The 13,563-nt window shown below is 57.8% G+C and overlaps 3 protein-coding genes across 3 annotated transcripts; 2 read left to right on the plus strand and 1 right to left on the minus strand.

Moving 5' to 3' along the window:
• Positions 1-1,203: 1,203 nt before the first annotated feature.
• Positions 1,204-6,759, plus strand: CPAR01_01964 (urea carboxylase; the record flags this gene model as incomplete). The annotated part of the gene is made up of 1 exon (XM_060486252.1): positions 1,204-6,759. One exon carries the CDS (start codon positions 1,204-1,206, stop codon positions 6,757-6,759), a length of 5,556 nt encoding a protein of 1,851 aa, XP_060353580.1.
• A 487-nt stretch (positions 6,760-7,246) lies between these two features.
• Positions 7,247-9,616, minus strand: CPAR01_01965 (fungal specific transcription factor domain-containing protein; the record flags this gene model as incomplete). The annotated part of the gene is made up of 3 exons (XM_060486253.1): positions 7,247-7,662; positions 7,718-8,853; positions 9,183-9,616. 3 exons carry the CDS (start codon positions 9,614-9,616, stop codon positions 7,247-7,249), a joined length of 1,986 nt encoding a protein of 661 aa, XP_060353581.1.
• Positions 9,617-11,073: 1,457 nt separating this feature from the next.
• On the plus strand, positions 11,074-13,050 carry CPAR01_01966 (transmembrane amino acid transporter; the record flags this gene model as incomplete). The annotated part of the gene is made up of 4 exons (XM_060486254.1): positions 11,074-12,060; positions 12,134-12,296; positions 12,370-12,942; positions 13,022-13,050. The coding sequence occupies 4 exons, from the start codon at positions 11,074-11,076 to the stop codon at positions 13,048-13,050; spliced, it is 1,752 nt and encodes a 583-aa protein (XP_060353582.1).
• Positions 13,051-13,563: the final 513 nt, after the last annotated feature.

Below are 13,563 nucleotides of genomic sequence, written 5' to 3' on the forward strand. Positions count from 1 at the left end.
ACGACGTAAGCTTTTGTTTGAGTGAGAGGGGCAAAGGAACACTGGCCAGGACCAAAAAAAGGGCTGAGTGTATCGGAAGGAAGCGAACTCTCGTCTCGTCTCCGCTTCCCGCCCACAGCCCATGGATGATGGATCTTGTTGGAGCCTCTTTGGAGGAGTCATGCCAGCGAAAGCGAGAAATCCGTCTCGGCCTCCACTTTGATCCGTGCGAACTTGAAGCGAAGAGTCGCGGCAACCGATGGCGCCGTGGACGCGGGGGATTTTGACAGGCGCAGAAGTCAGAAACAGAACTGTGCCACTTTGTGGCAACACTGGGTGGGCCATCCTATTGGGACTCTTAGACGCCACGATGCCAAGCCACAGCACCACGGCAATCTCCAAACGCGGACCCCCCGCCCCGAGACCCGCCCCGCAGATTAATCAGCGTCCAAAATTAGGTAATCCTGCAGGACCTCCCAAATTGACCCAAACTTCATCACAACAGATGGCGCCAGCTGTGGGAACCTGTTGTCTCCCAACAGTGACATCCAAAATGTCAACTTCACCGGCCGCCGGCCCTCTCTCAACCCCACAGCCGCCGGGCTGGCCGAGCTCTGTCGCAAATATCCCCAGAAAATAGAATATCTCCAGATACAGATACATCCCATAGCCAAGATCACGAATGATACCCCCACGACGCATCACCACCTTTCCAAAGGCTGTGTTATCCGTCCACTCGGCCGAAACGCCTCCCATAGTACTTCTCCCTTGTCATTCGTACACGCCCGTCTCGCACTATCATAATCACTTCGATAAGCCGATACCGCTCTCATCATTGGTTCGGCCATCTTCTTCAAACGCCCGTCTTGATTGATCTGGATGGATCAACGACAACTATACCAGGCCCCGCCGGCAACCCTTATGACTGCCCGCAGGCTTCGCCGATGAGTACATCTGAGTAGGACGACGGCCTCACTCATGAACTTACACCGTGGATGAGAAAAACTTCATCATAAAACGAGATTAAGATCCAGTCCCACCGGTACTTTCTTGCTTCAGAGACGAGCAGCATTGAGCATTTTTTTTTTTCATACGACATCATTCTAATCTATTTTGACATTTTTGGTATATAATATTATGGGTGCGTTGATGTCATCCTCCTGCCCTGTGCTTCTGGTTCGGGTCATACCGATCGCTTAAGGGGTACATGGCTACTTTGGACGTATGAACATGGGCTTACACTCTCTTATAGGCTCCACATCCCAAGATACCTTTCCTCTCACTATTCCGGAATGGAGAGATGCTCAAGAAGCCGGGGACGGCCTTAGCCGACTCTTGTCGCTTCGAGAGTCTGAGGCCACTTTAAACTCCAACGCCTGGATAGCCCTGGCCACCCCGTCTCAAATCGAGCAGCAGTGGGCTTACGCCGGATCCTTACGCTCAACCGGTGCTTCCCTACCGCTCTTCGGCGTCCCCTTCGCAGCCAAGGACAACATTGACGTCGCCAGTTTCCCAACAACCGCAGCGTGCCCCAGCTTTGCCAATGGCCCTGTCGACCAAGATGCCGCAATCATTGACCGTCTCAAAGCTGCCGGTGCCATCGTCCTCGGCAAGACGAATCTCGATCAGTTTGCCACAGGCCTTGTCGGTACCAGATCACCGTACGGTCCAGTGAGCAACTCTTTTGATCCCGCCAGGGTCAGTGGCGGTTCGAGTTCTGGCAGCTCCGTTGTCGTTGCGAGAGGCGTCGTTCCCTTTTCTCTTGGTACAGATACCGCAGGCAGCGGTCGTGTGCCTGCCGGTCTGAATAACCTTGTGGGAGTGAAGCCCACTAGAGGCGCCCTCAGCACGACTGGAGTTCTGCCCGCATGTCGCAGCCTCGACTGCGTGTCCATTTTTGCACTCACAGTCGATGATGCCGAGACGGTCTTGGCTCTGGCCGAGGGCTTCGACCCCAAGGACTCGTTCTCAAGGGCTCGGCCAGACGGTCCAAGTATGCTTGAGGGACATCGCATGGCCATCTGTGATGATCCTCCATGGTTCGGAAAGACTGAACAGTCTGTAGCCTATGCAAAGGCCCTGGAGAAGGCCGAGACTCTTGGTTGGACGCTGGAGCCCAAGGACTTCTCTCCGCTATTCAGACTTGCTAGCTTGCTTTATGAGGGCCCCTGGGTCGCGGAACGCTACGCCGCCATCAGGGACTTCATCGAGGAAAACGGAGACAAGATGGACCCTACCGTCCGGGAGATTATCCTTAAGGCCAAGGACTTCAACGCCGCGGACCTCTTCGCGTCAGAGTACCTGCGACAGGAGCTGACCCGCGAGATTGAGTACCGATTCGGCAATTTCGACGCCATTTTGGTTCCCACGTCTCCTACCTTCCCGACCATTGAGGATCTCGCCAGGGAGCCGATCAAGGAGAACGCCTATCTTGGCACTTATACCAATTTTGTCAATTTCATGGACTGGACCGCCCTGGCAATCCCTGCTGGCTTCAGATCCGACGGACTCCCCTTTGGCATTACATTGATCTCATCCACGTGGGACGAGCCGAAACTGCTCTCGCTGGCACGGGAATGGCTTTGCACTGCCCCTCGACCTCTTGGAGCTACCAAGATTGAGAGACTCGAGGCACGGAAAGTTGACGCCGTTGCCGCGGGCGAGCCAAAGACGACTCGTCTTGTGGTGGTAGGTGCTCACCTTACGGGCTTTCCCTTGAACAAAGACCTGACGTCTCGTGGAGGAACACTAGAGACGGCCACGACGACATCCCCAAGCTACAAGTTCTATTCCCTTGATACCGGCGGCACGGTAAAGAAGCCCGGTCTAAAGCGCGTTCAAACCGGCGGCGGCGCCATTCAGGTGGAAGTTTGGAGTATGCCCACGACGGAGGTCGGCAGTTTTCTAAGTACTGTGCCTTCGCCTCTGGGCATTGGTTCTGTCGAGCTGGTCGATGGAAGCTGGGCTCCTGGGTTCATTTGTGAACCCTATGGGTTAGAAGGTGCCACAGACATCACAGAGTTTGGAGGCTGGCGTGCTTTCATCAAGTCCCTGTCCCCTGAGGATTCCCATCTTGACAGCAATCCCAACACTCGCGACATCAAGACCGTTCTTATCGCCAACCGTGGAGAGATCGCCGTCCGAATCATCCGGACCTTGCATTCCATGGGCATCAAGACTGTTTCAATTCACTCCTCTACAGATGCTCGCTCACCTCACGTACGCAACGCTGATGTATCGCTTCCATTGGAGGGCACTTCCGTCTCGGAAACTTATCTCAACGGCTCTCAAATCATTTCTCTTGCGAAAGAGGCCGGCGTTGATGCTATTATTCCGGGCTACGGCTTTTTGGCAGAGAATGCCGACTTCGCCTCAGCCGTCGAGGCCGAGGGTATGGTCTGGGTCGGACCGACTGCTGAACAGATGCGGCAGCTCGGTCTGAAGCACCTCGCTCGCGAAGTTGCCATTGGGGCGGGCGTACCCGTCGTGCCGGGCAGCAAAAACTTGCTCAAAAGTGCCGACGAGGCGCTCACCGAGGCGGATCGCATCAAGTATCCCGTAATGCTCAAGAGTACTGCGGGCGGCGGTGGTATCGGACTCAAGCGCTGCGACGACGCTGCGTCACTGGTCGAGGCATTTGAAAGCGTCCGGAGATTGGCGCAGGCCAACTTTGGCGACGCTGGAGTCTTTGTGGAGCACTTTATCGAGCGTGCTAGGCACATTGAGGTACAAGTCATTGGCAACGGACAGGGAAACGTCACGTCTGCCGGCGAACGAGACTGTTCCCTGCAGCGGCGGAACCAAAAGGTGATTGAGGAGAGTCCTGCCACGTTCGTACCACTCGATGTGCGCAAAAGGATGCGCAAGGCCGCTGTCAATCTTGCTTCTGCTGTCAAATACCGCAACGTCGGCACCGTCGAGTTCATCTACGACGTGGATACCTCGGAATTCTACTTCCTCGAGGTCAACACTCGCCTGCAAGTTGAGCACCCCGTCACGGAGTCTGTGACTGGTCTTGACCTGGTTGAGTGTATGATCCGCGTGGCGTCTGGCGACAGCAAGAACATCTTTGACAAGCCAGAAGGGTTCGAGGTGACCAGCGCTGCGATCGAGGTGCGTGTTTATGCTGAGAGCCCGCTGCAGAACTTCCGCCCCTCACCAGGCCGTCTTCTGGATATCTCTTTTCCTGACGATGTACGCGTCGATACATGGGTTGAGCCAGGCATGGAGATGTCATCGTCCTACGACCCGCTCGTAGCCAAGATCGTTGCCACGGGCGAGGACCGAACAGCAGCGATCGTCAAGCTCGCTGACGCTCTAGAGAGGACAGTCATTACTGGCGTTGAGACAAATCTGAACTATGTTCGCCACATTGTCGCGTCAGAAATGTTCAAGTTTGGTAACTTCACAACGACATCCCTGAACACCTTCACATTCGAATCTTCCGTCTTTGAGGTCGTTGACCCCGGCACCCTCACCGTTGTCCAAGATTTCCCAGGCCGCAAGGGGTTATGGCACGTGGGCGTTCCGCCGTCCGGGCCCTTTGACGACTATTCCTTCAGACTCGCAAACAGGTTGGTTGGGAATGACTCCCGCGCCGCCGGGCTCGAGTGTACCATTTACGGTCCCAGCCTTTTATTCCACTGCGACGCCGTTGTAGCCGTAACTGGCGCCACCGCCGAAGTCAAGATCGACAAGGAGTCTGTTTCACAGAACGCCGTCTTTTCTATCAAAAGTGGCCAGACATTATTCATCGGCGGCGCAACGTCCGGGTACCGCAGCTACCTTGCCATCCGCGGGGGTGTCGCCGTTCCCGAAATCTTCAACTCCCGCTCCACCTTCGCATTGGGCCAGGTTGGAGGCCACAACGGACGGAACCTGCGCTCCGGCGATCTGCTTCCCGTGGGTAACCTAACTGCCACGTTGCCGTCCACCGCTTCCGGCCCCGCGACCCCCATTCCATCCGACCCGGGCAACGCAAACTGGTCCATCGGCGTCGTTCCCGGACAGCACTCGGCACCCGAGCACTTCACAGAGCAAGGCTTCAACACCCTCTTCGCCGGTGAGTGGATCGTCCACTACAACAGCAACCGCGTCGGCATCCGCCTCGACGGCCCCAAACCGCAGTGGGCTCGCCAAACCGGCGGCGAAGCCGGCCTGCACCCGTCCAACATCCACGACAGCCCCTACTCGGTCGGCAGCGTCAGCTTCACCGGTGACGAGGCCGTCATCCTCACCTGCGACGGGCCCAGCCTCGGCGGCTTCGTCGTCTTCTGCGTCGTCGCCTCAGCAGAGATGTGGAAGCTCGGCCAGCTCCGCCCCGGCGACAAGGTCAAGCTCCAGCCCATTGGCGTAGACGACGCACTCTTTCTCGAGGCCGCTCTCGAACGCTCCATCGCCGAGCTCACGCCCTTAGTGGTGGACGTCACTCCGCTCGCCAACAGTCCGACCACGCCCGACTCAAACCCGTTACTCGGCGACATTGGCAGCGCCGGCCGCCGCATCGCGGTCCGCCAGGCCGGCGACAACGCGATGCTCCTAGAATTCGGCACGGAAGACGTCTTCTCCCTCCGCCAAAGCTTCCAAATCTTCTCCTTCATCGCCCGCCACAAGACGCACCCGATCCCACATGTCCTCGAGCTCTCTCCTGGCGTCCGCACCCTCCACGTCCAATACACCCCCAAACAAGCCCCCGCGACGATCCTCTCCGTCCTCCGCGCCCACGAGGCCTCCCTAGGTGACGTCGCCATCCCCCCCTCCATTCCCTCCCGCACATTCCACCTGCCCCTCGCCTTCGACGACAGCGTCTCCCGCGCCGCCGTCGCCCGCTACGCCGCCACCATCCGCGCCACGGCCCCCTGGCTGCCCAGCAACGTCGACTTCCTCCGCCACCTCAACGCCTTGCCCTCCCCCGCCGACGTCGAGCGCATCTTCCTCGACGCAACTTTCCTTATCCTCGGCCTCGGCGACGTGTTTCTCGGGTCCCCTTGCGCTGTACCCCTCGACCCGCGCCATCGCCTCTTCGGGACGAAATATAACCCCTCCCGCTCTTTTACGCCACGCGGCGCCGTGGGGATCGGTGGGCAGTATATGTGCATCTACGGCATGGATTCGCCGGGCGGGTACCAGCTCGTCGGGCGGACGGTCCCGATCTGGGATGATGTTGCCGCTTCCGCTGTAGTATCGCATTCGCGCGGCACTGGCAGCAGGACGGATATCGCGGGAGAGCAACAACAGCAGCAGCCGTGGATGTTCCGCCTCTTTGACCGGATATCCTACTATTCCATCCCCGAGCCCGACCTCGACGCCGCCATCACACAGGGCCACATCTCCGACCTCGTTCGCATCGAAGAAGGCAGTCTCGACCTCGCAGAATACGAATCTTGGCTGGCGGCCAACGAAGCCGATATCGAAGCTACGCGTAACCTCCGCGCCGAGGCGATTCGCAACGTGCCGTTTATGGAGGAGCTGCTGCAGCCGTATAACCCGCCAGAGAGCGAGCGCGAGCGGCACGGTATTTTTGGGGAGGATGGTGACGGTAGCAGCGACGGTGGGGTTGTAGGGGAGAGGATCAAGGCGCAGATGCCGGGCCGGTGCTGGAAGTGCGAGGTGAAGCCGGGGGACGAGGTCGAGGTTGGGGACGCGCTCGTGTGGATTGAGTCGAATAAGATGGAGATCAAGATTGGGAGTCCCGTGAAGGGGAGGGTTGTCAAGATGTTGGTTGCGGAGGGGGATGTAGTTGGGCCGTTTGATGATTTGCTGGTTGTTGCGGCTGAGTGAGAGAGAGAGAGAGAGGCACCGTCGAGTAGGGGTAGAGTGCGGTCTCGTATTTGAGTGATGTCTAGCTCCATATTGATGACTTAAAATCTGGATTTACAAGCGCTGACTAGACGTTGGTTCATAGACTTAGATACTCGTAGTTTGGAGAGCATTCGCCAGGGTTCACGCGCAATGATGTTACAAACATATACACGAACGAGGTTCTTGTCTCTTCTATCGAAGTGATTTACGGGTATCCAAGAGACAAAACTATGCAAACGAGAGCAAACAACACGCGGACTATGTGAGTGAGTAACATAAGCACCCCAAAGCAAGTGTTCTCCCCACCTCGCCGCCCTTCCCCCTTTTTTTGATATACCAAATCCGGATTTCGCCAGCCATGACCATAATCATTGTACATGTTTCCACTTTCTACATAAACTCATGACCGTAAGAAGGGAAGAAGAATTTTCCCGGACCAGGTCAGAAATCTCACCTCCAGCTCCTCTTAGATCTTAATCTCCGCAGAAGCCCTCACAGCCCCCAACCCGCCCACATCAGCCTCCAACATCCTCAACGCCTCCCTCGCAAACGGCGCCGCCTGGGCTCGGACGCGCAGGCTCCAGAGGTACTCCTCGACGCGGTCGGCGTAGTACATGGCCTCGGCGTCGTCGTCCGAGGTGGCCCACAGCAGCCCCGCAAAGGAGCCGATGGCGGCGAGCTGGGCGGAGGCGGCGAAGCCCCAAAAGGACTGGATGTGCTCCATTTGCAGATTCGAGATGATGTTGGAAGCGTTTGCGAGGCGAGCGCGGGCGCCGGTGCGGATGGCGTGGCGGAGGGAGTCGGGCGCGTTGGAGGAGACGTTGCGGACGAGGGAGCGGTGGAGGGCGAGGTCTATTGAGATGTAGGAGAGGTGGAGGGAGCCTTTGTAATGGGTTAGTGAATGCTTTTCATGGGGAGGAGGGGAGCGTGAACTTACCATTCGCAGAGAGCTTTTTGAGTCGTGTCTCTTGGAGCTGGAGGGCTTCAGGGAGTTTCGCGTACCACTCCCGTAGCATCATGACAATAGGTTTCGCGAGCTCGGCGACGCCCACGGTGCCGATCTGGTCGAGAGTGCCGCCGCGGCGGGTCGCCTTGGCCGTGTAAAACGTGCCGAGCACGTCACTAAGGATGAGAGACAGCTCAATCTGCCGCAGGAACAGCTCACGCCCGACAACGACCTCGGCACTGCCCTCGGGATCGTGTTCCTCATCGGCGGCGTTCTCAGGAAAATCCTCGATACAGCACGGCCGGACGTCCCAGTCCTCGTCGAGGCGGATGTGCGAGGGCCGGCCGTGGACGAGGGCACCCCATTTGTCTTGCATAAACAGAGCCCAGGCGAGGCGGCGGCGCAGGCCCTTTTCCCAATCCGGGATGGCCCAGTCGCTGCAGTCGACGTGGAGGCCGAGCCCCTGGCCGAGGGCGATGAGCTGGGCTGTGAAGGTCCAGGTGTTATTGCGGAAGCGCTGCTGGATGAGGAGGCCGGCTTGGAGGGTGGAGATCTTGGGGCGCTTCATGTCGTCGCTCATTGTGCGGAGGGCGAGGGCCTCGAGGGCGGCCTGGTCTGGCTGCCATGATGAGGTGGCGAGAGTGCGGTCGTACAAGGACCAGTCGAGGGCCAGGAGGTAGACGGCGGCGAGGAGGGGCGGTGAGAACTCATGGTAAGAGCGGGCGTATTTCTCTAGAAAGACCTTTTTGTGGAGGATGGGGAAGCTAGGGTGGACGATGCGGAAGTAGAGGTTGACGAGGGTCGAGCCGAGTGGGTGGACGACCTTTTCTATGGCGTCGAGGTCGGCTATTCGTTGGGGTTCTGACGAGGTCTCGCGGTCGCGGTGGATGAGGAAGACGGTTGAGTCGTCGAGGCGGCGGACGAACCTGACGGCCGGGTCTTGGGGACGATGGAGGTCTAGGAGGGAGGGTTCTCGGTAGTCTGTGTTGCCGACGTATTGGGAATGGGTCTTGAGATGGAGACCGAGGGTGCCGTCTAGGAGGGAGACGGGTTGGTTGAATGTTACGTGGTGTTCTGAACCGGCGAGAGACGGCGACAGGGCCTCAAGCAGTTCGGGAGACGGATGCCTGTGGGTCCGTTAGACTGGGTGACTTGAGGAGACGGAGAGGGAGAAAGTGAGATTCTTTACTAGGCCAGGGAGAGTGAGAGAGAGAGGCGAATAGGTGTATGAGGACGGACCCGTGACACTGGACAGCCGGGAAAGGTTGATGGCATGAGCCAATGAGAAGGGGGCAATGAGACTATTCAGGAAGGACGAGGTACCGTGATACAATGAGACATAGGAAAGGCAAGGTATCGTCGGGTGAGGTAGGCCGGAGAGTCTAGACCAGCGTCGAGAGCAGTTCAAGACGACGGGAAGATGAAGGTACGATAAGAGGAATGTCACATCACTTACGTTATCTCATCCTGGGGATCCAGCGGGACGGGAGCAGGTGGAGGACCAGAGGTTGCAGAGACGGAACCATTGGTCGAGGGGCGATGTTCCGGGGGATCGGTGGCCTTCCGGCGCTTGCGCGGGAGCGGCCCGCGGAGATATGTGCACGGCTGGCCGTGAAAGGAGCACATGACGCACTTATCACGGCCCTCCTCGCGGACGCAGCGCGTCTTGCGCTGACGACATATGTCACATGGTCGACTCTGGGCGGTGCCTGCGGCATTGGAGGCGCCCAGTGCTGCTTGTGCCGCTGTTTGGCCGACGGCGGCTGCTGCAGAAGGGTGTGACTCGAAGGAAGGGATGTTGGCTGACGGCGAGGAGGCCGGCATGGTCGTTGAACCCGGGCCGGCGGTGGCGGGGTCGCCGTAGGGCGCCGGTGTGGTGTCCATGTCCATGACGGGCGGGCGGGCGGAACCGGGCGACAGCCGAGCCGAGGAGCGCGGGGGCGTGCGTGCGCTGCGTGCGCGAGTGTAAGATAAAGATAAGGGGGCGGAAGGGTACGCAAATGCTTGTGATCAAATTGGGTTGTGTCAGGCGACAGATAGTGCCGAGTTGTGCGAGAAGTGAAATTCGAGATTGGGTAAGGTACGTAGTATGGAGTAGGAAGGTTGTTTGGTGGAAGGGAAAGTGGTCACGTAAAAGCAGTGACACACGGCATGAAAGACGGGGGGACTGGTAGTCGTAGACGATGATGCGTGAGGTGCTGCCAGAATGGGAATAAAAGGGAAGACTTCCCCGCCGCCGATGAGGGAAGATTTTCGTGTGAGTGCCCCCCGTTTCCTCTCTCTCTCTCTCTCTCTCAGATACGTCAAACGTACTTAGACTGAGTGAGCGGCTATGGCACGGTAGCCATGAGGCTGATCAATCACGACTGAGCTGAGCTGCAAGCGAGTGTCATGGACCTGTCAGTCGGTAAAAGGTACCTGGACCCGGCCGATTGGTTGTCTCTGTGCGTCTGGGACGAGTGAGATATGGAAGCACGCAATGCAGTCTTCGTCCTCCAATGGACCCCACGGTTAGATGCTCGAATCCGGGGTCGACACTGATAGTCTGCTCAAAGGTCTCGAACACTCAGACAGTGAGACAAGCTCTCCAGAGTCCAATGGCTTATCGCCGGGGTCGTGTGTCGTCTGATTCGGCTGGGCTGGGCGGTTGCGTGCTGCTCGCTGCTGTTATCGCAAAGCCTGGTCGGAATATTTTTCATCGATAAGTCTCCCATGCGGTGGTGTGAAGGTACAAAGTTACGGATAAGATAAGATATCCGAATGCTGTGCGGGATAACTGCAAACTGGGGTGGGGAGGCAGAGAAAGACTAGCCGGATACATCGGGAGGTATTTACGAGTACACCCATACATCTAGACAGGCAAAGGCTACATACCGATACAACACTGCTCAGTGCAATTCCCCGTAGCCCCATTGCCATGCCCCCTGCGGGCCTTGCCAGCGGCGTTGCCGGCTACGCGGACGCGGACTGGTCGGACTGCTGACAGCTCCCGGTCCCCTAAACTTCGAGAACACGGTGCCATACTGCCACTAGGGGTACGTACCCCCGTCTGAGGTCAGGTAAGCTCCAGCTCGCAACGTCGACGGAACGAGAGCCGACTCTAGACGCCTGCCTCATTTTCCCTCCAACCTGGAAGTTTGAACCACCGGCAGTAACGAAAGGGACACGATATCTACAACCTTATTCACAAGCTCACCACAGTCCACGAACGTCAGAACGACGACAACTAGCACCCGCTATACCCAACAACCGCCTCCAAACCACATTACGACTCGCGATCCCGTTCGCCTTCTCCTCGTCAAACCCCCTTTCTGTCTCCACGGAAGATGACATCGCAATAACTTACAATGGCCAAGGCCCCAAATCATGGAGCCCACCGAGTTGACTCCCACCTCCCGGGCGCCGTCGCCGCCCACTCCCACCACAGCCCGAGCGAAGAGGACAGAGGCCTCCTCGCCGACGACCCCCTCTTTCCGCACCACCATGAATCTCACGGCGCCGGCATAACCACCACCGCCAACGCCGGTGACGAGGGGTACTTTGTAACAGCAAAGCAGTACGCCACGTCCCTCCGATCTCCTGGCACCCCCCGGACCCCGAACCGCGTCCGCTTCAACCCCATCCCCTCCATCGTCGAGCCGCCGCCCCCCCGCGCCTCAATGACCAACAGCAACGGCGGCTCCTCCGCCCGCGCCAGCCGCGACAGCTTCGACGTCGACGATGACCTCTTCCACCACGCCCCCGGCGCCGACGACCACGACGACCACCACCGCCTGCCCCTCCTCACAGACATCGAGGCCCCCTCCGTCGCCCTCGCCAACAGCCCCTGGGGCGAGGATGCCGACGACGTACACGAATGGGCCGAGCAGGAGCGCGCAAGGCCCAAGTCTGGCCTCAAGATGGCCTTCATGAACATGGCCAACTCCATCATTGGCGCCGGCATCATTGGCCAGCCCTACGCCTTCAAGCAGGCCGGCTTGCTGGCCGGACTCGTCCTCCTCGTCGGCCTCACCGTCGTTGTGGACTGGACCATCTGCCTCATCGTCATCAACAGCAAGCTGTCGGGGAGCAACAGCTTCCAGGGGACAGTCGAACACTGCTTCGGCAAGACGGGGCTCATCGCCATCTCGGTCGCGCAGTGGGCATTTGCCTTTGGCGGCATGGTCGCCTTTGGCGTCATTGTCGGCGACTCAATACCCCACGTCTTCACGGCCATCTGGCCCGACATACGCGAAATGCCCGTGTTCCACCTCTTGGCGAACCGGCAGGTGGTCATTGTAATCTTCATCTTGGGAATCAGCTACCCGTTGACCCTGTACCGCGATATTGCAAAGGTGAGTCGCCTGTTGCATCTGAACTGGGGGCCAGAAACAAGAACACTGACACGATACTCGTCCCCGTTGATAGCTGGCCAAGGCAAGCACATTAGCTCTCATAAGCATGGGTGTCATCGTAGCGACTGTCATTATCCAGGGAGCTCTCACTCCCAAGGCTGACCGGGGTTCCTTCACACCCGCCCTTCTGACCGTAAACACTGGCATATTTGAAGCTATTGGCGTGATATCCTTCGGTTCGTCCACCTTTGCATGTCTCTCACACAACCTCTGTTCTTCAGCTAACGGGGCAATGAAAATGATCATCAGCATTCGTATGCCACCACAACTCCCTCCTCATCTACGGCTCCCTCAAAACCCCCACAATAGACCGCTTCTCCCGCGTAACACACTACTCGACCGGCATCTCCATGGTCGCCTGCCTCCTCGTCGCCCTCGCCGGCTTCGTCACCTTCGGCGACAAGACGCTCGGCAACGTCCTCAACAACTTCCCCTCGGACAACGTCATGGTCACCATCGCACGCCTCTGCTTCGGCCTCAACATGCTCACCACTTTACCCCTCGAGGCTTTCGTCTGCCGCGAGGTCATGTTCAACTACTTCTTCCCCGGCGAGCCCTTCAACATGCACCTCCACCTCATCTTCAGCTCCGCCCTCGTCGTCTCCGCCATGGTCATGAGCCTGCTCACCTGCGACGTCGGCGCCGTCTTCGAGCTGGTGGGCGCCACGTCCGCCTGCGCCATCGCGTATATCCTCCCCCCGCTCTGCTACATCAAGCTCACCACCCGCTCGTGGAAGACGTACGTCGCCGCCGCTATTATTGTGTTTGGCACCGTTGTCATGGTGATCAGTCTCATACAGGCGGTCGCCAAGATGATTAGCAGTATGTTGTAACCCCCCTTCCCCTTGACCAAAATCACACCGTTCCTCAGGATCATCTGGTCAACTAACTAAAGCCTCAGGTGACGGCGGACCTGCAAAGTGCATGTAAACCACTGTATGATTAAAGAACAAAAAAGATGAAGAAGACGGGGTTGTTTGTATCGTCTAGAGTAAGAGTAGGAAACCAGCTAGCCGCCCCCATCGCGTTCCAGGCGCGCTGTGGAGAGACGGGAGAGAATGGGTTATAGACAAACCCCGGAACCGTTGTATAACACCGTGGTTTTTGGTAGACCAAGTAAGGTATTCAGGGTATTTAAACATTATGGTGTTCTCTTTTTTTCGTTTTGTGTTAGACGCGACAATTGGGATTGGCGTGGGAATTGCCAAAAGAAAAACAGTATTTTTCTTAACAAGACGGATTTCGCAACTTTTTCTCTGTCGAAACGTGATGACTTACGAGGTATACACAATCACGTAGTGATGTATGCACTACGGAGCATCGACGAAATGATATTGACGCCACTTTCTGGTTTAGCCATTTTCGGATGTTGAACTCCCTGCAAGCAGAGATGAAGATCTTCACACTTAAAATCGCTCTCTCCAAATAAGAAAGCATTTCGTA

This window comes from Colletotrichum paranaense (assembly GCF_030867605.1).
Source record: "Colletotrichum paranaense strain IMI 384185 chromosome Unknown Scaffold_2.1, whole genome shotgun sequence".
NCBI classification, from domain to species: Eukaryota; Fungi; Ascomycota; class Sordariomycetes; order Glomerellales; family Glomerellaceae; genus Colletotrichum; species Colletotrichum paranaense.